Source organism: Struthio camelus, chromosome 18 (genome assembly GCF_040807025.1).
Source record: "Struthio camelus isolate bStrCam1 chromosome 18, bStrCam1.hap1, whole genome shotgun sequence".
NCBI lineage: Eukaryota > Metazoa > Chordata > Aves > Struthioniformes > Struthionidae > Struthio > Struthio camelus.
The window spans coordinates 7,569,001-7,591,063 of NC_090959.1; the positions used below are offsets into that span (position 1 = coordinate 7,569,001).

Below are 22,063 nucleotides of genomic sequence, written 5' to 3' on the forward strand. Positions count from 1 at the left end.
TGCGACCCCACTGCAAAATGTGCTGCTTCGGCGCTCGGGGTGCGAGGGAGCCGTGCAGGAAAGGCTCTGGGCAGGGACCGGGGCGGCCGCGCGTCCCCGCGGCTCTGCCCTCCAGCCACGTCTCTGTTTCGCGAGGCCTGAGCCCGTGCCGTCACAGGGTGGTTGAGCTGCGACCCAGCGCTGCTGTTGCCCCGCGGGGCCACGCGTGGTGGGACCGGCACGCACGCAGCCTGCTTGCACGAGGGCAGGAGGCGCTGGAGGAGCTGCGAGGGTGCACCAGGAAGAGAAAACCTGGCCCTGTGATTTCCTCATGCGTTGATGGGACAAGGGAGGCCCTGGGGCTTGGCTGCTTCTCCCACTGATGCCCAGGACGCTTTGGCTTTGGAGCTGGCCCGCTAACGAGCCCTAGCGTTTCGGGAGGCGTTATCTGTGCTATTATCCTAGTCACTATATTTCACCTGTCTGCTCCACTCCCGTGAGCGGTACCACTCCTGCTGGTACTTGCCTTACTGCTCACCGAGCGCGCTGTGTCCGTTCCACTTCTAGCGAGTGTTTTGCGAGCTAATACGGAGACACGGGAGGTGGCTTGAATTTAAGTGACGATGTTATCCCAGGGCAAGGGCAGAACGTCCAGACTTTCTGGCAGCTGATGCTTGAAAAGACTGCGGCGGTTTTGTTTCATTTCCTAGTGGGCAGGCGTCTGTTGCACAAGCCTTAGGAAGCAGCTTTTTAAAAAAATAAGCCTTTTGCATATGTGTGTGCTGGTTTCTTTTAGCCTGGCACCATGGGGAGCAGCAAGAGCAAGCCCAAAGACACCAGCCAGCGGCGGCGCAGCCTGGAGCCCGCGGAGAATGCCCACCACGGAGGCTATCCGGCCTCCCAGACCCCCAGCAAGAGTGCCGCTCCTGACACCCATCGCACCCCCAGCCGCACCTTCGGGACCATGGCTGCGGAGTCCAAGCTCTTTGGGGGGTTCAACACCTCCGACACCGTCACGTCGCCGCAGCGCTCCGGGGCTCTGGCAGGTCAGTGTAGCGTTGGGGCTCTCCAAGAGCACAGGGGTGCTTTGGGGATTACTGGTTGGGTTTGCGTGGATTTGGTTTGTGATGGTGTGACTTCCTCCTTTTGAAGGACTCTGCCTTTGAGCTAGGGAGGGTGTTCGATAAAAGAGCAGATCTGGGTCCTATCTGCCGGTTGAGGATGGGGGGAGAGGAGGTCCCCGAGTGAGGGCTGCCCCTGACCCTCGTCCACTCTCCTGGTGTGGCTGCAGCAAGCACTGTGCCGCTGAGCTTGCCTGTCCTCCTGAGCTTGTGTCTGTCACAGGTGGAGTCACCACCTTCGTGGCCCTTTACGATTATGAGTCCCGGACGGAAACGGACTTATCCTTCAAGAAAGGAGAACGTCTCCAAATTGTCAACAACACGTAAGTGTCCCTGCCCCTGTGCGCTGACCTTCACTGATGTGGGTGAGCTGGCATCTTCCCCCTTGTCGTGGACCCTTGCCAGCGGGGGACCTTGCTGGCCATCCTGCCCCTACAGGGTTTAGAGGGGTCTGAAGGAGTCACTGAGCCCCGAAGCTTCAGTGACAGATATCCCGTGCCCTCCCCGCGCACAAAGAGCCTTCTCCAGTATCGAGCTGCCCTCTCCCTTGGGTGAGGGCACGGGGCTGGGGCGGTGCTCAGATGACGAGGGCTGTGAACCCGCAACGAATGTGTCCCCAGCCCTGGGATGGGGTACAGTGTAGCAAGGGGAAAGCCCAGAAATGAAATGGGGAGGAAAGCTTCAAAGAGCCTCGAATGCAAACAGCACCTCCCTGTAGCGTTAGCGCTAATGTGCCGAGCTGGGACGCCCCCAGAAGCTGTGACTTGTCTGAGGACATTAGAGATGGTTGTTCAGGTGCTTGGGCTGCTCACGTTCCTGCGTCCTCCTGGCCCCTGCCAGCAGGCACCGCTGCTTTGCCACCCAGATGCCCCATGACTCTCAAGACGTTTTCTCATCCTGGTGGCAGCACCTTCCCTGGCACTTGTCTGTATCCTCCTCTGTGGGGTCCCGATCCTGCCTGTCCCTTGTCCCCATCAGTGCTCAGCTCCCTCTCGTTTGCCTGGAGATGCCTCTTCAACTTTGCTTTTTTCTAAGCTTCTCTCTTGACTTTTTTTTCTCTCCTGCACACCATGCTTTCATTTAGGAGAAAAGTGGACGTCAGGTGTGTATTGCAGATTACTGTTTTTATTATTAATGGATCTTAAATGGTAAAAGCTTTTATGCTGCCTGTTTTGGGGCAAGGTTGGGTGGAGCAGGGCTGGGAGGAGATGGTTTTGTGGTCAGCTGGGTTTCTGCTGCCTGGGTGAGCAGGACAGAGCATGGAGCCCCTTCCCATCCTGCAACACAGCTCTCTCCACAGCTCTGTCTGTACTGCGGACGTCTGAACTTGGCCTGCTCGCCTTGTCTCTGTCTGGCATCCCTCAGCAGTCCCGTTTCATTTAACCTGTTGCTCCTTCCTGGTCTTTTTTGCCTATTCTTTTTTCTCATCCAAGCAACGAAGTGTGAGAGTCACTCGGGTGACTCAGGCGCATCCTCAGGGTTGTGGCTCCTGTTATTTGCTCTCCGTTGTGGTCATAACAGCACATCCATTGCCTGACGCAAGGGGCAGGGCAGTGTGATGAGCTGGAAGAGTAAATGGTCCTAAACATGCCCTGTATTGAAACTGCGTGTGGTCCGTAGTGAGGATGTGTGTGCGGGTGGCCTGCAGAGCCAGCAGCCTGGTTGCGCGCAATGGGGAGTGCCTGCCATTTAGCAGCTTTCACTCTCCCCTCTGCTGCTTCCTTAAAACCTGGGAACCAAAAACAACATTGCAAAGTCAAGAAGTGGAAACGTCAGGGAATGTCCCAGAGGTAATTCTCCTCCTGCAGCGGTCGGGCAGTATTGTGCACATGCTTTTTCTATTTGATCCTTATTTTCCTTATTCCAACACTGTATGTTAACGGTGATGCATTTAATCCATGAAGCCTGAGATGTTCAGAGTGAAGGACTTCAACAGTGCAAGAAAAGCCTTAATTTGGGGTGTTCAGTGACTCTTGATTTCACACTGTCATTGATGTACTAGCCCCAAGCTTTTTTTCTGATTTGTGCTTCCACAAAGTGAGCTCTGCCTGTCAAGGATTCTAGACTGTGCTGATAGCTCAGGGTTTTTTCTTTAGGCATTAAAGCACCACAGGGTTTCTATCCTTTTTTTTTTTTTCCCCCTCTCCTGCTGTGGTTTTTCAAAGGCTCGGTCAGAGAGAAGGGTCTGTGTGGTACATGCTCTGCAGCATCCTGGCGAACAAAAGGACTGGGCTGGAGATGCAGAACATAAGAAATCAAAGGTGCATTGTTTAGCTACTGACCCTTCTGGTATCTGGTGCAACTATGTTGATTAGACTTCCAGAGGGAGACAGACTGTGGAAAACTCCTTTGCACAGTGCTAGTGGAGGAGGAAGTGTCTCTTTGTGTTGAATGCTTTCAGCCCTTCAGCCTCCTGCTCTGGTGCCCAGGTGCTCCAGACAGTCTTCGAAGAGCTGCCCACCTTGTCCAGCGTTCGTGCTGACTTATTTCGTGGCTCGTGCTTGAGCCATGTGCTCCAAGCGCAGTGAGCTCGAACACTGACGATACTGTTTTCCCTCTGAAGAGGCTCATTAGAAAAATGTGGCAGCCAGAGGGTGTTGCTTGGTGGTATCTGCACAGCCTTTCCTGGTGGGCTGGGAGTCATGTAATGCTCTTGTGGAACTTGTCTGGCTGAGTTACATGCTCATGTTACATGCTCTAATTCATGCCTAGTTTTGAATGAATCCAGACGGATCTCTGGAACTGCAGAGTTCAGACCTTTTAGCACTGTTCTGGAAATGCTGGACTTGCTCCAGTCCAAATGAAATTGGAGGGGAAAGAGCCATATGGACTGAAATGAGATAACTGCAGACCTCCAGGGAAGGCAAACACCCGGTGCTCCACGCCTCAGCCTTCAGAGGAAGGAGCTGCGAAGTTTTGGAGCTGGGGAAGGGAAGCATGCAACATCTTCTGCCTCTGGACTTTGAGAGAGGAGTCGTAGCTGGAGCCCAGGAGGCTGGCAGGACTATCAAGAAGCTCTTCTGGGCAATGCTGCGTTTAGTCTGAAAAGGGCTACCAGGTCCTTCCCAGAGTGGCAGCCCAAAGTCACAGGCTGCTTGGGACCGCTTTTCAACGGGGCTGACGTTCAGGAGTGGGTCCCGACCAGAGCAGCTGTCTGCACGGAGAGCAGCTCTATACTTTATCATGAACCAAGCTCAGCTGGAGACCGGCCACCACCCCCTTTTGAGGCTTGAGGAAACAAGCCTCAACTGCAGCCTCTGTGGCCAGAAGGCCTGTCCCTGTGCCGTAAGGTCAAAGCCAAGGGCCACTGTCATTGTTTGGCTGAGCTGCAGGCCAACGTTTTTCCAAGGCGACTAGTGGTTTTGTCTGCTGCAAGGGGGCTGCATTTTCAGAGGGTGAGAGGAGACAGGGCTTGGGAAATTTGTTCAGGCCAATCTTGGCTGCAGCAGACCCAGGGCTTAGCTTGGGACAAGCAGAGGAAGAGCCAGCCCCAAGCTCGAGTTGTCCCTGCGCGTGGTCGCCATGTCACTCACCCCCTGCTCCGACGTCCTGTGCCGGCAAAGCCCAGGCTGTCCGTGGAGACGCTCTGCTTCCCTGAATGGCCAGATCCATCCGTGGCAGTGAAGGAAAGGCTCTTGTGGTGCCGTTTCCAGCAGGAGGAGGTTTCCTCCCAGCCAGCTGGCGGTCAGCGGGGTGTAACGGGGTGTTTTGGGTAAGATCGTGCAGGGAATTGTTGAAATGCTTTGTTCTGATTTTTTCTTTTTCCTGTCCCACTGAGACGTTTTTGGAATGGTTTGTTTTTGCAGAATTCCCAGATTGCAGCCTTTCAGCCCAAGCTGGAATAAAGCCACAAGTTGAAATCTGGGCATTTCTCAAGCAGATGTTTTCTCCAGTCCCATGGGAAAGGAGGCTGAACCAGTCTCCTGCCCCCTTTGCAACCGTCCCAGTGAAGGTGACTGGAGCAGCAGCTCCGTCCGGGGAGCCGTGGGGATCCCTCCAGCCACCTCCCACGATAGGTGACGGGGGCCGAGAGAAGGGCGAACGTTGCGCCGCTCAACATCCTGCCGACACGTCCGCCCGCTCGGCAGCAGCTCGGCGGCGCGGGAAGGGTCGAGCCCGTGTCTGCAGGCTGCTGGGCAGCCGCCGAGGCCACGGTGGCACTGCCCGGCACGTGGCTCTGCCGGGGCTCTGGTCCCTCCGCCAGCGAGCTCCCCGCCGCTCGTCGTGGAGGCAGCTTTTTTGCTGTAATATCTGAACAGCTGAGATACCTGCTGGTGTTTACGCCCCCGGCCGTCGTCAGCGCGGCAGGACCCGGTGGCCACGTCTGGCTTCTCGCGGCCGCTCGGAAGCCCGGCTGTTTTCAGCTGGGTCAAGCAAATGTCACAAGCTGGTTTCGAGGCTGGTGTTGGTGGCGGAGCAGGCGGCCCGCTCCCGGGCTGACGGCGCTAGCGCCTCCCCGGAGCGGGGAGCAGGGGCTCCTTGCTGCAGCAAGGTTGGGGTTCACGCTTGCGCAGGGAGCAGCGATGGATCGGAGTTGCCCTGGGGTGTGGGGTCCAGCCCTCGTCGGGGTCTATGCCGGAGCCCGTCTGTTAGCGGAGATTGAGATCATTACTTTTTTTTTTTTTTTTTGAGGGTTTGAAAAGGTTGCCCTGAAAAGTGTAACCATCTGGCAAATCCTTGCAGCGCTCGTCTCAGGAATCTGCAGTTTTCCTTTTTAATCTGGTCTCCCCTGTGGTCAGAAGAAATTAGACGCATGCTAAAAAAAAGCTTTTTTTTTTTTTTTTTTTTTTTTTCCAAAATTGATTCTGTCTTTGATGGACAAGAACATCCATGTTGCGTGAGGAACCTCCTGCTGTCTGCTGGGAAGGGGAAACTTCCTTCCAGGGTCCTTTGGAGTCTCCTTCTCGTCCTCCCCTGCCCCCGGCCCGCTTCGGAGCCTCCCGGGGGCCACCGCGGGGAGGACGGCGTGAGCGGGTCCGGGGCGCCGGGGCTCCCGCTCCCTGCGCTGCGGTGGGCACAGGGCCTGCCGCCGCTCTGCATGCACCCCCCCCCCCCCCCACCACCACCCCCTTTGCCTTTTGGTCCCCGTTGATCCGCTTGCTTGCCTCCCCGGGGCGTCTCGCTCTCCGGCCGGACCCGGCTCGACGCCGGGGGGCTTTGCTGCCCGCCCGCGCGAGGCGCCCCCGGCCCGGAGGGGCCCCGCTGGGGCGGCGGGCGGGTGGCAGGGGACAGCGCTGGGGGACGCTCCGGCTTCACACGGTCTCTTTTGGTTCTCTTCCAGGGAAGGTGACTGGTGGCTGGCTCACTCCCTCACCACCGGACAGACGGGCTACATCCCCAGTAACTACGTTGCGCCCTCAGACTCCATCCAGGCTGAAGAGTAATTGCCGTCTTTTAGGCCGTTTATGAAAGCAATAACAAAAAAGCCCGGGGCTGACCGCTTTTCTCTCTGTCCCCCGTCCCGCTGGTCCTGGGCACCGCTGTTATGCTCCTCAGCAACACCTGCAAGGGCCCCGAGTCCTTGTTTTGAGCGTCCGCGCGGCGGGGGGACGAGCTGGAGCCTACGAGGGGCCCCGATGGGTCTGACGCCCGGTTCGGCCCGGTTTTTGCTGCTGCGAGCAGCCGCTGCGCTGCGCGTCGGGGAAGCGCGGCCCCGGCGCTTGCCCGTGACGGGGCCCGTGAGCGCGGAGGCGGCCGCAACGCCGGGACAGCGGGCAGCGGCAAACCCCTCCGGCCCGACAGGAGCCCGACGTGCCGCTTGCGTCTCCAAAGCCGCCCTGCACCGCGTGGTAGGGCCGCAGCCGCGCGGCCCCGGGGGCCCCCGTTCAGCCACGCGCGGCCCGGCCTGCGCGGCACCCCTCGCCCCGGCGAGCAACCCGCCCCCTCCGAAAAGCGGAAAACGTGGGCTGGGTCCGCCCCGCGCTGAGCCTCTCGCTTGCTCTTCCAGGTGGTATTTTGGGAAGATCACTCGGCGGGAGTCCGAGCGGCTGCTGCTCAACCCGGAAAACCCCCGCGGGACCTTCCTGGTGAGGGAAAGCGAGACCACGAAAGGTGAGCGGGGCTGCCGGGCGGCAGCCGGCGGGCGCAAGCGTCCCCCTTCCCCGGCTCTTCGGGTGCGGCGTTTGGGACGGGGCCGGAGCGCGGAGGCGGGATCGCCCCGGCGCCGGGATCGGGCCGCCGCAGCCCCGCCGCGCGCCGGGCGCCTCTCGAGCAGCGGGGCGGCTCGCCCCTGCCTCCCCCTCCGCCGGCCTCGGGGAAGTGGGTCACCGCGCTGGGAACAGCCGGGTAGCCGTTAGCGACCGGGACTCGCAGGAGGGCCGAGCCGAGCGGAGCCGGCGGCGCGGGGTCGGCCCCCGCCGGTGCCCTCCGCCGGGGCACGCGGCCGCTTCGCTCGCACCGCCCGCCGCCTGGCTGGCTTGGTGCTGCAGAGAGAGATTTCCGCTCGCTGCCTTTCCCGCTTTGGTTTCTGTGCTCTGCTGTCCGGGCTTGTGCAGCCGAGGTTTGTTCCCTGCGCAGCGCTGGCGGCTGCGTTTTGGCTCATTTTTATTTTTAAAGACGTCGTCTTTCCTCCCCTTTCTCCTCCCGACGTTCAAAAGGGAGCCACAGATGTCCCCCCCATGCAGAAAAGTCCTGTCTTTTACCCATTTTGGCCCCAACATCTTATTCACCAAAATACCCGAGTGCCTCCGAAGCCCTTGGAAACGGAAATAGCAGCGTCCTGTCTCCCGGGCAGCAGCGCGGCGGCTCCGTTTCAGCCGCCCGCGGGACGGGACGGCAGAAGGGGCGAGCTAACGGCATCGCTTTGCGTCCTCCCCTCGCCCAGCCGGGCCCGGGGCCCCGCGCCGGGCTCTGCCCGAGGGGCTGTGCCGCGGGCGCCTCTTGTTGCTGAGCCCTGCGCTCTCTGCGTGGGGCTTTGCGCTTTGCTTTGCCACCTCCTGGCTCCAGGGTGGAGGATGCTCTTCCTTCCCCTCCGCTTCCCCAAGTCGGTGGGTTTTTTTTTTGTTTGTTTTTTTGCTAGCTCTTTTATAAGTCCAAGATCTTAAAAATGTGCTTCTTGGGCAACTCGCCTGGCAAATGATGAATGTTTAGGTCCTTCCTCATGTGTAACGATTCTTCGTATTCATTTCGTGTCTCTTGAAAGTGAGAGTTGTAGTTTTTGAAAGTCAGCAGCCTGAAGATGCTGTTTCTTACCTGGAAACACGGTTTAGTTTTGGCTCCAAATGCACCTCTGGGAAAAGCTCCTTGACCTATTCTGTTTTGGTGATTTGAACTTGGCATTATTTATTATTTTATTCCAGTGGAAACAGTTCAGTTAAGCAAAGGCATAAATCCTTCCCTGCAGTATTTGGGGCCGCGATATCGCGGTGCAGCAGGAGTGCGGGCAAAGCAGCGACAAAGGCCCGGAGCGATGTCGGCGGTGGCATTTGGGGAGGGGGCAGTTGGGGCCGCCGGTCCCTTTACTCCTCCCTGAGAGGCCAAGTACTGCTTCGTGCCCTTCCCGCGACTTTGGAAAGGGGTTGCCGCCCAGCGGCTCCTTGCCGTCTGCCCTCTCCCTCCCTGCGTGTCCTGGCCTGCAGCAGCATCCGTGCAGGAGGAAACAGCAGCGGGGTTTCCTTTTTTAGGGCTTTGTTTCGCTTCTGCTCTCTGTGCACCCAGCGGGGTGGGAGATGAGCGTTTCTTCCGTTCCACGCTGTTTCTGGGACCGTCTGGCCGAGGCTGAACAAAAATTCACGCCCGGATGTTGGGGCAGGCTGGCGGCTGTGAGCTGAGCCACGCTGTTAAAACCTGGGAGTTTGGAGGGAGCCCGCTCACCCCGGCGCTTGCCTGCCGGGGCTGCGACAGCAGCCGCGGCGGTCGCCCCGTGCCCCAGGGCTGAGCTGCCCCATCCCCGCCGCGGTCGCGGGGTGTTTCGCAGGGAGCTGCCGTCCCTGCGCCGCCCCGGCCAGCCCCGGTCGGACGAGGTGGCGGCCGGGTCCGGTGCACGCAGAGGCCCGGGGGTTTGCAGAGCCCTCGCCTGCGCCCCGCGGCACCCCGAGGGGCCGGCTGCGTCGCCCGCCGCCCTGAGCCGCTCGCTTTGGCCCGCAGGCGCCTACTGCCTCTCCGTCTCCGACTTCGACAACGCTAAGGGGCTCAACGTGAAGCATTACAAGATCCGCAAGCTGGACAGCGGTGGTTTCTACATCACCTCGCGCACCCAGTTCAACAGCCTGCAGCAGCTGGTGGCCTATTACTCCAGTGAGTACCCGCGGCCCAGCCCGGCCCGCGCCCAGCGAGCGCCCTGCGCCGGCCGCCCTCGGGGCTGGGCGAAGCCCAGCAGGAGCTGCGGCAGCCCGCAAGTGGCTGCGGCATGGGGAAGGACCGGCGTAGAGGGTGGCGTCAGAGGGGAGCCCAGCGCTATCGTTTTCGGTGGGAAGCCAGTTTGGGATAGCCCCCGTGCCTAGCCAGCCTTGCCCTCGTGAGTGCGGTTGCAGCATCGCTGGCTCGCTGCAGCGGTTTGGTAGGGAACCGGGAGGAGATGCTAGCCCACGGGAAGGAGCTGCGGGACGTGTCGGGGCTGGCTGCGGGGTGAGGAGGCAGCGCTGGCCTCGGCTGCGCTGCTGCAGGCTGCAGAGGAGCTGATTTCCAGCGCCGGGAGACAGGGTGTCCTCGGGCCAGAGGAATAACCCTGCACGATCCCTCAGTCCTTGTCCTTGTCCCTCAAGGAGAACAAGACGTCCCCACAGGGAGATGAGTACTCGGTGTTGGGGGAAAACAGTCGGAGAAGTCGCTGGCTGCCCAGAGCTGCCGCCTGAGCAGGCGCGTGGGACGCAGGCGGGAGCAGCCGTCAGCGCAAGGAAGGCGGCTGTCGGGAAGTGAGCGCCGAGCTGGGGGCCCCCAGCCCGCGGCGGAGGAGACCCAGGCGAAAAGCTGCTTGGATTTTAGGGAAGAGGGGAGTGGGTCTGGATATAATCCTCCGAGGTGTTTGGCTGGGAAGAGGCAGGGTAAAGGTGTCGTGTGCCAGAGTGTCCTGCTGCAATTCTCCCCTCGTGCCCTAGAGCACGCCGATGGCTTGTGTCATCGCCTCACCAACGTCTGCCCCACCTCCAAGCCCCAGACCCAAGGCCTGGCCAAGGACGCGTGGGAGATCCCCCGGGAGTCTCTGCGGCTCGAGGTGAAGCTGGGGCAAGGCTGCTTTGGAGAAGTGTGGATGGGTAAGGACTCCTGCAATCCCATACCTGAGCCCGTGGGCATCGGCCCTTGCCCCGGGGAAGCCACGTGGAGCCGAGGAGGGATGGAGATGAACAGAGCGGCTGCTTTTGCCCTCCTTTGCAGAGTGGCCTGGGATCTCCCCAGCCTACACAGGGTCTTTTCAGTGAGATCCTATGAAGTCTGGCCAGCAGCAAGCCTGGATGGTGTCTTTGCCCCTTGGATCAGGGATTTGGGGTGAAGGAAGGAGGTGGTGGTTGCAGGAGGTGTTTCCTCTGCTTGGGAGCTTCCTCCATCAGGGGGGTTTGCAAGGACGTGGAGTGGCCCAGGATTAGCACAGCGTCCTCTCTCCCTGGCCATCTCCAGATGGCTCTTCTGCTGTGCTGGGGGGAGCAGGAACACAGCCCTGTGCCTCGTAAACAGAGGCGTTTCCTGAGCGGCCTCGGCCTTGTGCTTCAGGGACCTGGAACGGCACCACCAGAGTGGCCATAAAGACGCTGAAACCCGGCACCATGTCTCCAGAGGCGTTCCTGCAGGAAGCCCAGGTCATGAAGAAGCTCCGCCATGAGAAGCTGGTTCAGCTCTACGCGGTGGTTTCGGAGGAGCCTATTTACATTGTCACTGAGTACATGAGCAAAGGTGAGTGCCTCTGGGCAGCAGGAGCTGCCTGGGCAGAGCTGAGCTGCCTGGGCAGAGCTGATCCACCGAGCTCCCGAGCCAAGAGCATCTGGGTGGCTGAGCCGGCTCTCACCATTGTCTTCCTCGCAGGGAGCCTCCTGGACTTCCTGAAGGGAGAGATGGGCAAGTACCTGCGGCTGCCACAGCTCGTGGACATGGCAGCTCAGGTGGGTTTAGGCTTCCCCGGGTCTCCTGGTCCTTCAGCATCCTGCTCCGGTGGCGCTCACCAGCAGCTCGCTTGGCCGTTGTGTCTGTCACGTGGGTCCAGCTGCTGTCAGGTCGCGGGGTGCTTGGGATCCTGGCACAGCTTGGCAGGAGGGAAACGAAATCCCACCTGGAAAAGCCATGCGAGCACCCCGTGCTAAGCCCCCTCCTCCAGCAGCTTTGGCTGTGGTCGTGGCATGGGTGGATCTTGCCAGTACAGCCCTACACCGGTGGCTCCAGCTGGGCCCTGGTCTGGCACCAGCATTTTGCACAGTCCCCGGGAAAAGGAAGGGTCTCATCAGTGCCAGGTGTCCCTAGCCAGCTGGTGTAGCTGTCACCATGAGCCTGCGTGTGCGTGGCTCTTCGTGAGCAAACTCTTGCTCCTACGTCCTGTTGGCTGGGTCTGGTCCAGCGGCAGAGCTGTTGCCCTGCAGGGCCTCCCTCCGGGGTGCTGGCAGCTGCTCCCCAGGGCCCTGGCATCACCCAGCGAGTGTCAAGGTGCTCGGGGTGTGCCAGCTCCCGTAGCTGCTTCTCATGCTCTGCTCCGTGTGGCTGCAGATCGCGTCTGGCATGGCCTATGTGGAGAGGATGAACTACGTGCACCGCGATCTCCGTGCAGCCAACATCCTCGTAGGCGAGAACCTGGTGTGCAAAGTGGCCGACTTTGGCTTGGCGCGCCTCATCGAGGACAATGAGTACACCGCCCGGCAAGGTACACGTTGGCTTGCTGCTGAAGCGAGGCCACCATGTGCTCCGAGAGCTGCTTGCAACGGGCTCAGGCCCTGCAGCTTTCTGGGAGCAGTCCCTCATGGCATCTCTCCATTCAGGTGCAAAGTTCCCCATCAAGTGGACGGCCCCTGAAGCGGCTTTGTACGGCAGGTTCACCATCAAGTCGGACGTCTGGTCCTTTGGCATCCTCTTGACCGAGCTGACCACCAAGGGCAGAGTGCCGTACCCAGGTGAGAGCGGGCTCTTGCCAGCAGAAATGCTGTCGCCTTAGCAGTGTCCTCACCCCAGCTGCCCTCTGAGCAGCACTCCCCACAGTGTTACATTGCCTCCCATAACCATCTTAGCAAAGGAATGAATTGAAGGGATGTGTCTCTTGATATTTGGGCAGGGAGGGCAGTCTTGGATGGTGAACTCCCCATGCTGCCCTGTCCCCGGGTCACACCATGCTGTGCTGGGGTAGGTGAGCCTCAGAACAGCGAATGGCAAGCAGCACGTGGTGTAGGAAAGTCAGCTTTCGGCTCCATGTTGATACAGAATCATGGAACGGCTGAGGTTGGAAGGGACCTCTGGAGATCATCTAGTCTAACCCCCCTCCTCTAGCAGGGTCACCTAGAGCATGTTGCCCAGGACCTTGTCCACATGGCTTCTGAATATCTCCAAGGATGGAGACTCCACAATCGCTCTGGGCAACCTGTTCCAGTGCTCAGTCACCCTCCCAGTAAAGAAGTTGATGGGCAAGTCATCTTCCAAGTGGGAAGATGACTGTAGGTCAGGAGCAGTGGTCCTGCCTTGCTGGGGTAGGCCGCTGCTGGGGTGAAGGGATGGGATTGTGGAGATGTGCTGTCATCACTGGGCCCGTGGTGTCACAGCCACCCTCCCTGTCCTGCTCCGGACCCCCAATGAGGTGACGGGGTGTCTGCTACCAAGGACAAGCGGTGTTCGGGTGGCGGGTCCCCTTTCTCTCTATGCGAAGTGAGCCATGGGGGTTCTCCATACGGCTTGCAGCTCACTGCCCCAGCATCGTGCTCTTGTGGTCCCTGCTGGTAGAGGTGCTGCTGAGGGATGTGGCCTGCTCTCACTTGGTGCTGTGTCTCCTCTCGGCTGGCAGGGATGGTCAACCGGGAGGTGCTTGACCAAGTGGAGCGGGGCTACCGGATGCCTTGTCCGCCGGAGTGCCCTGAGTCTCTGCATGACCTCATGTGCCAGTGCTGGAGGAAGGACCCAGAGGAGCGGCCCACCTTCGAGTACCTGCAGGCCTTCCTCGAGGACTACTTCACGTCGACAGAGCCCCAGTACCAGCCCGGTGAAAACCTATAGACCTGGAGCTCCTGGCGCTAGAGACCCCCCCAGGCCTCACTGTGCGCGCGTGGGGCACGTGGCTCACAGAGGTCTACCTTCCTCGCACACGAGGTGGGTTTTGAGGAGCAGCCCCTTGGGGCGGGACAGAGCATTGCCTCCAGGCGTGGACAGTAGAGGTGCTGGATTTTCTTGTGGCTTGTTAAAACTTCTGGTCCCTGTTTAATGAAGCGTCGCCGTTCTGCTGGCGAGAGGAGTCTACAGGTGCTGTGCACCAGCTGGGCCAGAGACGTCACTCTGGAGGGTGAGCGGAGAAGCAGGCTCACGGGGCATCATCCTTGGAGAGCCTTTGGCCTTTGTGAGACTTTTTCCCTGCTGGTAGCTCCGTGGTGCCTGCGGGCGCCCAGGTCTCTGGGTCGGAGGTCAGCGCTGCAGGACACTGCCTCCCACCTCGGACACGTGGTCCTGGCCCCCCCCGCCTTTCTGCATCAGCACAAGTCTCCCTGCCCCCTTCGCCTGCCCCTCGGTTCCTCTCCACGCCGGTCCCCCCAAGAGATTCGCGGAGACATTTCACTTAGGGGAAGGCACCAGCCGTAGCTGTTTCAGACTTGGATACTCTTCCAGAGGGCGGATGTTAACATTTCGGTGCAGCCAGGCCTGGTGACGGCCACCTCTTCCATCCTCGCCGCAGCGTTGCTGCAGACATAGGGTGGGAGCCGGGACACTGGCCGCTCTGCATCACTCCGCCTTGGAGCTCGCCGTCCGTGCCTCGGGCAGGACTCTGCGGCTGAGCTGTGTTAGCGCCCGTGTTGGGAGTTTTAAATGTAACCGCTTGCGGCTCTGGTGACTTCAGCTGTGTCTTGGGGCTGCCCGGGGGCAGGTTTGAGTCTTCCAGTTGTGTCTTTTCCCCAGCAAAGGGGACCTGTGTCACGTGGAGAGCTACTTCTGGGAACACCACCACGGGAGATGCCAGGAGAGGCCCTTCCCTTGCCTTGCTGCCTGACCCTGCTGCTTCGGATGGGTTTTCCTCCTGGTCTTCCAGCCGGTACCCTACAAAAAGCACGAGAACAACACCAAGCCGCGCTCTCCATCCCTCTCGCTTTGCTGCAAGGTTTTTCATTGCTAGAGAAAGGGACTGTAGAGTCTCTCCGGTCTGTCGCCCCGCATGTCCCTGGCCCGCCATGTGGCTGGGGACAGAGCATCCTTGGAGGATGGGCCGCGGCGCTCCTCCTCTGACAGCACTGCTGTTCTGCTGCGTTCAGATTTAAGTCCTAAACGGTGCGGTTTCCCCGTCCCAACTCACTCTTCCTTCATCCTACATGCAGACGTGGTGCCCGAGTCCCTGGGGGTGTGGGAGTGTTTTAGGGGGAGCGTTGGGTTTTCATGGGTGCTTCTGGCCGCCCGGTACGTTTTTAGCAGCCTGCCCTCGCTCCCGTTGCCCCCGACCCGCGGTGCCCAGTGGGGCTGCGGTGCCGCGGGGCGAAGCGAGCGCCGTGCCGATGGCTCTCGGCCACCGGAGGAGCGTCCCTGGGAAGCGGTGCACCACGTAGGAGACATTTGCAGGCTCATCATCTTCCTGCTCGCTCCCAAAGGTCCATCCTCGGAGCCCGAACCCCACCTGGCAGCGAAGCTGTAGGTCCCGCGGCCCCGGTGGCCAGCGAGGTGGCCGGAGCAGTGGAGCAGCCCTTTCCTCTCCGCGGGAGGAGTGCTCCCGAGCTGCGGCGGGGGTTTGTACATAGCCCTCGCGTGGCCTGGGCGATCGCCCAGAGGTTGACTTAGTTGCATGTGGGTTTCTTTTCCCCCCTGCGGTAACACTGACGTGACGGTTGTGCCTAACTGGAGTCCTTTGCCCTGTTGGCTTACTGGGCTTTGGTTAGGGTCACTGCTCCCAAGTCCCTGTCCTTATTCCCGATGTCCTCTGTGCCAAAAACCCTTGTGGGACAGGACCGTTGTCCAAGGCCTGTGTGTGTGTGTGTTGCTCTCAGCCCAGGCGTTTCTTCTGAGAGCTCAGCAGCGTTTCGTGCCATCCATTAGGACTAGGTTTACTCTCTCCGGTATCGCGACAGCCTGGCCTCCTCGCGCGGCAGGACCTTGGGGCTCTCGGGTGCGCCCCTGGGCCCCGTAGCGTCGCGCGCCGCTCGTTCCTCTGCCGTCTTTGTTTTCCTTGCCTCCATCCTTTGTGAGCCGGGGGCTTGGCGCCCCTCAGCATCCCGCAGCGCGCAGAGCCAGCCCCGCTCTCGGCCGCTGCCTGGCGCGGCGCGAGCATCTCGGCGCCCGTTTAAAGCTGGGCGAGGGATGCTGCGGCGCCAGGGAGAAACCGCTGCCGGCCCGAGGAGGAGGGCGCTGCGGGCGGCAGCCCCGTGCGCTCGCCGCCAGCCCCGCTCTGCGAAAGGGCAGGCTCCTGCGCGGCGGCGGCCGGCGGCTCGGCTCCCTCCCGTCGCGCCCCTCCTGCCCCACGTCTTATTTATTCAACAAGTCCTCGGTCTGTTTGCAGATCCTTTTGAATCAGCAGCTCCCTCGAAATCAGCTCGGTCAGTACAGCACAATCCTCGTCTCGTGGGCTCGGAGAACAGCAACTGCTGTAATGAATTTTTAGATGATTTGGGGGCTCAAAGCCCTTTTCTTCCCCCCCCTCCCCAAGCACATTTGCTGCACCTGGATTTCTGCATTTGTGCAGGGACTCGTCAAAACTTGTGATGTTCGGGGTCTTCTCGTTGGTGCACCTCTCGGACGTTTGGCTGAAAAGCCCCGGTCACGCCACCTCCTTCGGCGCCGCCACCGGGCAGAAAAACCCCTTCGTCCCCGAAGGAGGCGGCGGCGGCCCCTGAGCCATGGCTGCACGCGAGCGGCGCGCTGCCCGGCCCCGGGAGCCGGCTCTGAGCTGAAGGCTGGGAGAGAGCGAGGGCAAATGCACGCGCTGACGTGTAACCGGTCCCTTCCTTTAGCACGTGCAGCGTCTCCCAAGAGCAAACCGGGACCGGAATGACGTTAAAAACCCTTGCTTCGGTTTCTGGTGCCGTCAGGCTGCTTGCGACCAGAGGCAGAGCAATAACCGACCGCTAACTTAAGGAGCGCCGGGGGCCGTCCCGCTTCCGCCTGGCTCCCGGCAAGCTTCGCCGAAGGGAAAGCGTGCCGACTTTTCAGGCCAGAAGGCAGTAATATAAGTGAGGCGGAGACGCCGGGCTGCGCGGGGCAGGGGCGAAGGGGCTGGGGGTCCCCGTTGGCGGGCGCGCTCGCTCCGGCGCCTGCTTTCGGTGGCACCGGGCGTCTCTGCGCCATCCCTCGCGGCTGGCGTCGCCCGGAGGCACCGGGCGCGTTAAGAGGCTCTCCTCCGTCCCCCTCGGTGCTTGCCAATTTGTTTGCTAAGCCGGTAAACCCGAGCGGGGACCGTCTCCTCCGTAACGATGCTGCCGGGCGGTGATGCAGGGGCGCGGGTGACGCCGTACAAGGTATTCTCGTCCGCTGTCGACATCTTTGTGGACAGTGTTTTGTAAAAACCTCCAGACGACTATGCAGAGAACGCGTGGATCTGTTTCTCTCTCCCCTGCTCCCCTCTGTCCCCCCTCCACCGCCTTTCCGAGCGTCCGAGTAAAACATTTAGCTTTTTCTTTTTTTGGGATAGTAATAAAACTTTGGGAAGAACCCGCAAACGTCCAGCGTTGCGGGTGGTGGGGGCGGAGAAGCTTTGAAACTCTAATGTTGGTGTAAATACTTTGCAATTTGATAATTAAATACAAACAGACCTCAAAAGAAAAAGCGCGTCGCTCGTGTGTGACCAGAGTCGTTGGGGTCCCCGTGCCGGGAGGCGCCGGTTCGCGCCGGCCGCGTAAGAGGAGCCCTTTCGCGTCACGTCCTCCGCTCCGGCCGTTTCACCAGGCAACTCCAAACCCTCCTGCATAAAACGGGCCCGATCCCTATAAAAGAGGGCTGCTGCTTGGGCAGAAAGCCTCGTTGCAAACCCCGGGCGGCTCGCACCACTGCGTCTGGGCCACCTGATGAGCACAGGCCTGCCTCGTTGGGGTAATTGGCAGGGAGCTGATTGGGATCCTGCCCTGGGCGAGGGGGGACCTGAGACGCGGTGCAGCCCGCGGGGAGCAGGTCCTGCGGCAGGGGGCTGCTGCTCAGGACCCGCTGCGGGGTGGTTTAACACCACGAATTTCCTGCGCTGGGCTCTTGCGCGCTGCCGCTCTTGCTCTCGTCTCCTAAGGCAGGTGAGTCAGCCTCATCATCTTAAGTGTTTCCTGCTTTGTATTTTACTTTTCTTTAAAGCGATAATTGATGATAATTGATGGCAGGGCTATTTCCTGTTGGTGGGTCCTTTGGTTTGCTTGGGCTGAGCTGGTGGCGTTGCCGTCCCTGCAGAGGGGAGCTGGGAACGAGGCTTTTGGGGCCCTTTGCTTTTCCCTTGCGGAGCTGTCGCTCGGGCCAGGGCAGCCCCGGGAGGAGGCGCAGGTGCCGTGGCCCAGCCCCGATGCACCAGCGAGGGTCTCCGGCGTCGTGCCCTGGGGGCACGGGTGAGGATTCGCCGCTCCCGGGCCGGTCTGCAGGACGGCTCGTTTCTTCTTGCTCCTTCTCCCCTTTGCTGCCGTGCCCAGGCCTCGTCCTCAGCGGCAGCTGCTCTTAAGACGACGACTGGGACTCTCCTCGCGTGCAGCTATAGCGGTCAGAGGAGACGAGACGTACAGATAAGCCCAAACGCATGTAACTGTGACAGGCAGAGTGCAGCCGGCCCCCTAATGACCTTAGAGTACTAATTGGCAGCCGCGGGCCGCCTCGGGAGCCCGGCTCCGGCCGGGAGACGAGGAGCGGGGCCGCTGCAGCCCCGGCAGGCTGGATGCCAGCAGTCGGCCCCCAGGCTGTCCAGCCTCAGCCCGGCAGATGCCTCTGGGGATTACACCGCTTACCTCCTTAACGGGCTTAATCTGGCTGTTTGTTTCCTGCCCCTGTTTTGCCCTGTAAGCTAAGCCGAGGATTTGGGCGTTACGTGAGCGGCGGAGGGCTGCAGGTCAGGGCTGCCAGCCACCCCGTGGGCAGGCTTGGAGCGGGGATGGGGCGGGCGCCAGAGGAAGCTGGGGCCGTTCGGGGTGGCCATGGGCAGGGAGCCCCTAAAAAGGCAGGGATGATTGTTGCTTGGCCTGAACGTCCCCTTTGTTTTCCCCAAAGCTTGGTGTAAAGCCCCCGAAGCGCATGGAGTCCTGGCTCTTGATCTCGTCTCCGAGATGCTGAAGGAGGGAAACGCCCGCTCGTAGGCGGGGAGGCAGCCGGGGCCGCTCCGTGCGCCCAGAGCAAACCCTGGCCCCTGCTCTGCGGGTCTGTGGTCTTTCCCGTAACCCAGACCCACTAAAAAAGGTTTTGGTGTGGAAGCAGAGAGGCGATTGTTCACGGGCTGGTTCGCAGAAGGGCTGTGCCCTGTTCTGGGCTCTGCTTTGTGCCGCAGCACCAGGCTCTCGGGGCTCTCCAGCGGTGGAGTTTCAGCAGCCTCTGTGTCTGTCTGCTCATCGGTAGCAATGAGTAAATAGGATGCTCCTGGCATGCTCTGACTCAGGGGGGTGAAGCCTTCCTCTGGCTCTCTTGGACTCTGCCCTCTTGGTCTTTTCTATCTGTAACAAGAAGCAGCCGCTCCAGCAGCAAGGACGGGTGAAAGCTCACGGTGCCCAGTGCTGCTCTGTGAGGTCTGGGTGGCACCTGGATGGTTTGTCTTTCCTCGTCATGCTACTAGAGGATTTGCATTTGCTCAGAGATGTAGCAAAGCCCTCTCACCAGAGGTCAGTCCCTTGGCTCCAGGGGGAAGGGCTGAAGTCCTTACCTGCTGAACCGCTTAGCTCCTGTCAGCCACTGATGGCAAGGAAAATGCTTTTTCTGTGCAAGGAACAAGAGACCACAAGATCAATGTGCTCCAGCAAGCAAGGACAGGGCTGTCTGTGGCCCAAAGCATCACTGATTGCTTCCCTGGAGCAGCGGGGTTTGGCTGGACCAATCTTAGTGTAACTGCATGAGGGGATGAATTTGAAGGTCTTAGGGCACCCCTGGACTTAGCTGCCTCCCTCTGACCTGGCTGCTGGGTGCTTCTAGCTCAAAACATTCCTGCCTGGGATCAGTCTCTCTCCTTCTGCTGCTCCTGTGTTATTAAGGCAGCCAGCCGCGCTGCAGGCCTCTATCAGTATAAGCAGGGAGAGCATCCAGGCAGGAGGAACTAATCTCCCAGCAATATTGCAACTGGGAGAAGAGCACCAGGCAGGGAGAAGCAGAGCCAGCCTCTCCTGAGGGTAGGCAGCACCACCTTTCTGCATCTGGGGGAAGGTCAAGAGGAGAGGAAGGAAGTAAAGCTAGTAGAGCTCTTGAGCTTCCCTGCTGGCTCTAAGACAGCTCTGTTCTCTCTTGCCTCCCCCTAGTTTTCAAAGCCCAAAAAGCAGATCAGATTAGCCAACAGGTGTCAGCTGGGAGAGATGAATGAGCAGGTGGATGATGGGTCCAGCCCACCCCAGAGCTGGACACAAGTTGAGCTGGGATTACTGCCCAACCAAGAGGGAAAGAGTGAGTCAGAGCTGAGAACTTGACTAAAGCATCCCCGAGATGAGGGGATGTGAGACCGAAACCCTGGCAGATCTAGAATTCAGAAAGCCATGGTAGCCTGACAGTAATGGTCAACCCTTCTCTCCAAGGAAGCCCTGCAGTGCCCAAGTCGCTCTAGTTACAAGCGGCACAGAAGCACAGAGAAGGTGGTGAGGAGGTGTGAGTGAGAGAAGCCCCCAGGACCCTGAGGCTGTAGTGAGAATCCCAAGGCCTGCTTGAGCTAAGTTGCATCTCTTTTTCTAGGCATCTGAGCTTGGTCTTTCTCCTTTCCCGTCCCTGCTCTGTTGCTGGTCTGTTATGTGACCTAGAAAAGAAAATTATCTTCCCTTCAAATGGAAAGGCAAAGAAACAGCTTAAAGCTCCTGCTCCCTGATGCTTTATAATAACACAAGGTTATGAGACCTGTTCTGTGCCAAATCCCTTCTGGGCAATGTCTGAGCCAGACAGGACCTGGCAGGATACATGCAGCTGTGTTTTAAACCCCAGTGCTTTAATAATCACTAGTGTAACTACCCACCTGGAGCACCTGCAAATCTGTGTGGCCCCTGCAGTATGAGGTCCCTGCCTCTCCCAGAAAAGAGATCCCTTAGTGCCTCAGGTACAATATGCAGGATCACTGAGTAGTTCATAGTCCACCCAAGTTATCTGGCTTACCTCTTCTGTAATCCTGTGTCAAATGATAGAAGTGCTCAATTGTCATTCTGGCAGGGCAACTCTTTGGGAACGTGGCAAAAATTTCCTCTGCTCAGTTAACTTCTGTGTAGCTAGCAAGTGCTTACCTGAGAGCACAGAGACAGGTTTGTATGGCCTCAATCCAACTTGCTGTGCACAAGCAGTGAAGCTCTGATGATATTTTTCAAAAGCTATCAGGTTTGATCTATTTTGCAGTTGTAGGCTGGTTCTTTATGGTCCCTTATAGAGAAGGATCCTCTGGTGAGCAGGGCATTAGCATGGGATGTCAAAGCCGGTTGGATTCCCCACCGCGCCTGAGGCTTTCTGTCTGACCATGATGAAGTTACTTTAATTTTCCATCTTTAAAATGGAGATAGTATCTCTGTGTGCTAAAGACTTTAAGATGGTATTCTGGTAGTGCTATGTGCATATCAATCAGTGCTCTTTGTTTGGGATGGGAGTGCTGTAAAAAAAATTTCTTAAGCATCAGCTTGCTGAGATCTCTTTTGTCACTACACTGGCAACTTTCCCCTTTGAAGTGTTTTCCTTCAAGTTGGATCTCTTAGAAGGGAAAGGCTACAGTTGTGCGTCTTGCAGATGTATGTATTGAACTGGATGTATGAAGTAAGGGCTTGCTCTCATCCAAAAGGACTGTCTGGCTTTGTGACTAGGTTTTATTTAAATTGCAGTAGAGTGGAACTTGGCTAGTTAGCAATAAAAATGTACTCTTAAAAGAAATGACTGCATTAGCTTAAATTTATTAAAAGTTGCTCACAAGGCAGACGACGATCTTGCCATAACTTGCAAATGAGAGGCCTTCCTCTGGTATCAGTAAACCTGTTTCCTTTATATTCTTTTCCTTATGCTGTAGCTAATATCATGACAACTCCTTGGACATGTTTCACCTTGGCAGGTGATAGAGCTGTCTGTCATGTTTATTCTAGATGACTTATTAGTTTTTTTTAAACATGCTAACACTGATCTGCCTTGAACCCCTGACAGCTCAGACTTAGTTGCCAAGGCTTAGAGGAGGGGTAGAGGAAGCTGGTTTCAGTTCCAGCAGATCACAACTGCTGAGCGTGAAAGATCACCGCAAGTAGCGTTTCAAACACAAAGGCTGTACTAGTTGACACTGCCTACAGTATACGGAAGGGTGGAAGTGCCTCGGTATTAGGCAAGCAAAGCGCCCAGGTGCCAGTACAAAAAGTTCATGCTATGACATCCCACGTTCATGCAGAGGAATTCAGTATCAATGTATTTGGACTCTACCAGTCCAAGGAAAGAGCCCCCTGACTTGCCTGTAGCTTTCCTGCAAGTGTTGGAAACTCCTTCATGCTGGTTGTGTTTTTAACCTCCAAAGCAGAGGAAGTTACCTTTAAAGGGACAATATTCAAGTCTCTTGGAGTTGCTTCAGCCTGGTAAAAGCACCACAAAAAAAGATGCATCTTGATAAAGATTTATGAACGATCCAAACTTGCCTTAAGAGACTACTCTAGTAAATCAGTCAGGCTATCTAATGAAATGAGCTGCATGTCGTGACCTCTTTGAAACAATTCCCATCTCAGAAGAAGTCTCCTCTCATATGCACATTCAATTCTGTAAGTTGCTCCTGGATGCTATTAGAC

General features: G+C 58.6%; 1 protein-coding gene across 6 annotated transcripts in view; it reads left to right on the plus strand.

The window, feature by feature from the left end:
• SRC (SRC proto-oncogene, non-receptor tyrosine kinase) overlaps positions 1 to 16,949 on the plus strand; it is a 37,431-nt gene extending 20,482 nt beyond the window's left edge. For 3 of the 6 annotated variants that reach the window (XM_068912851.1, XM_068912850.1, XM_068912848.1), the window contains exons 2-13: positions 776 to 1,025; positions 1,324 to 1,423; positions 2,185 to 2,202; positions 6,382 to 6,480; positions 7,048 to 7,151; positions 9,186 to 9,335; positions 10,136 to 10,291; positions 10,746 to 10,925; positions 11,055 to 11,131; positions 11,727 to 11,880; positions 11,996 to 12,127; positions 13,006 to 16,949. In XM_068912851.1, coding sequence (XP_068768952.1) covers positions 785 to 1,025; positions 1,324 to 1,423; positions 2,185 to 2,202; positions 6,382 to 6,480; positions 7,048 to 7,151; positions 9,186 to 9,335; positions 10,136 to 10,291; positions 10,746 to 10,925; positions 11,055 to 11,131; positions 11,727 to 11,880; positions 11,996 to 12,127; positions 13,006 to 13,214 — 1,620 coding nt within the window. In that variant the 5' untranslated portion in view covers positions 776 to 784 and the 3' untranslated portion in view covers positions 13,215 to 16,949. The remainder of the gene's footprint in view (positions 1 to 775; positions 1,026 to 1,323; positions 1,424 to 2,184; positions 2,203 to 6,381; positions 6,481 to 7,047; positions 7,152 to 9,185; positions 9,336 to 10,135; positions 10,292 to 10,745; positions 10,926 to 11,054; positions 11,132 to 11,726; positions 11,881 to 11,995; positions 12,128 to 13,005) is intronic. The other 3 variants (XM_068912852.1, XM_068912847.1, XM_068912849.1) reach the window with 1 other exon arrangement.
• Positions 16,950 to 22,063: the final 5,114 nt, after the last annotated feature.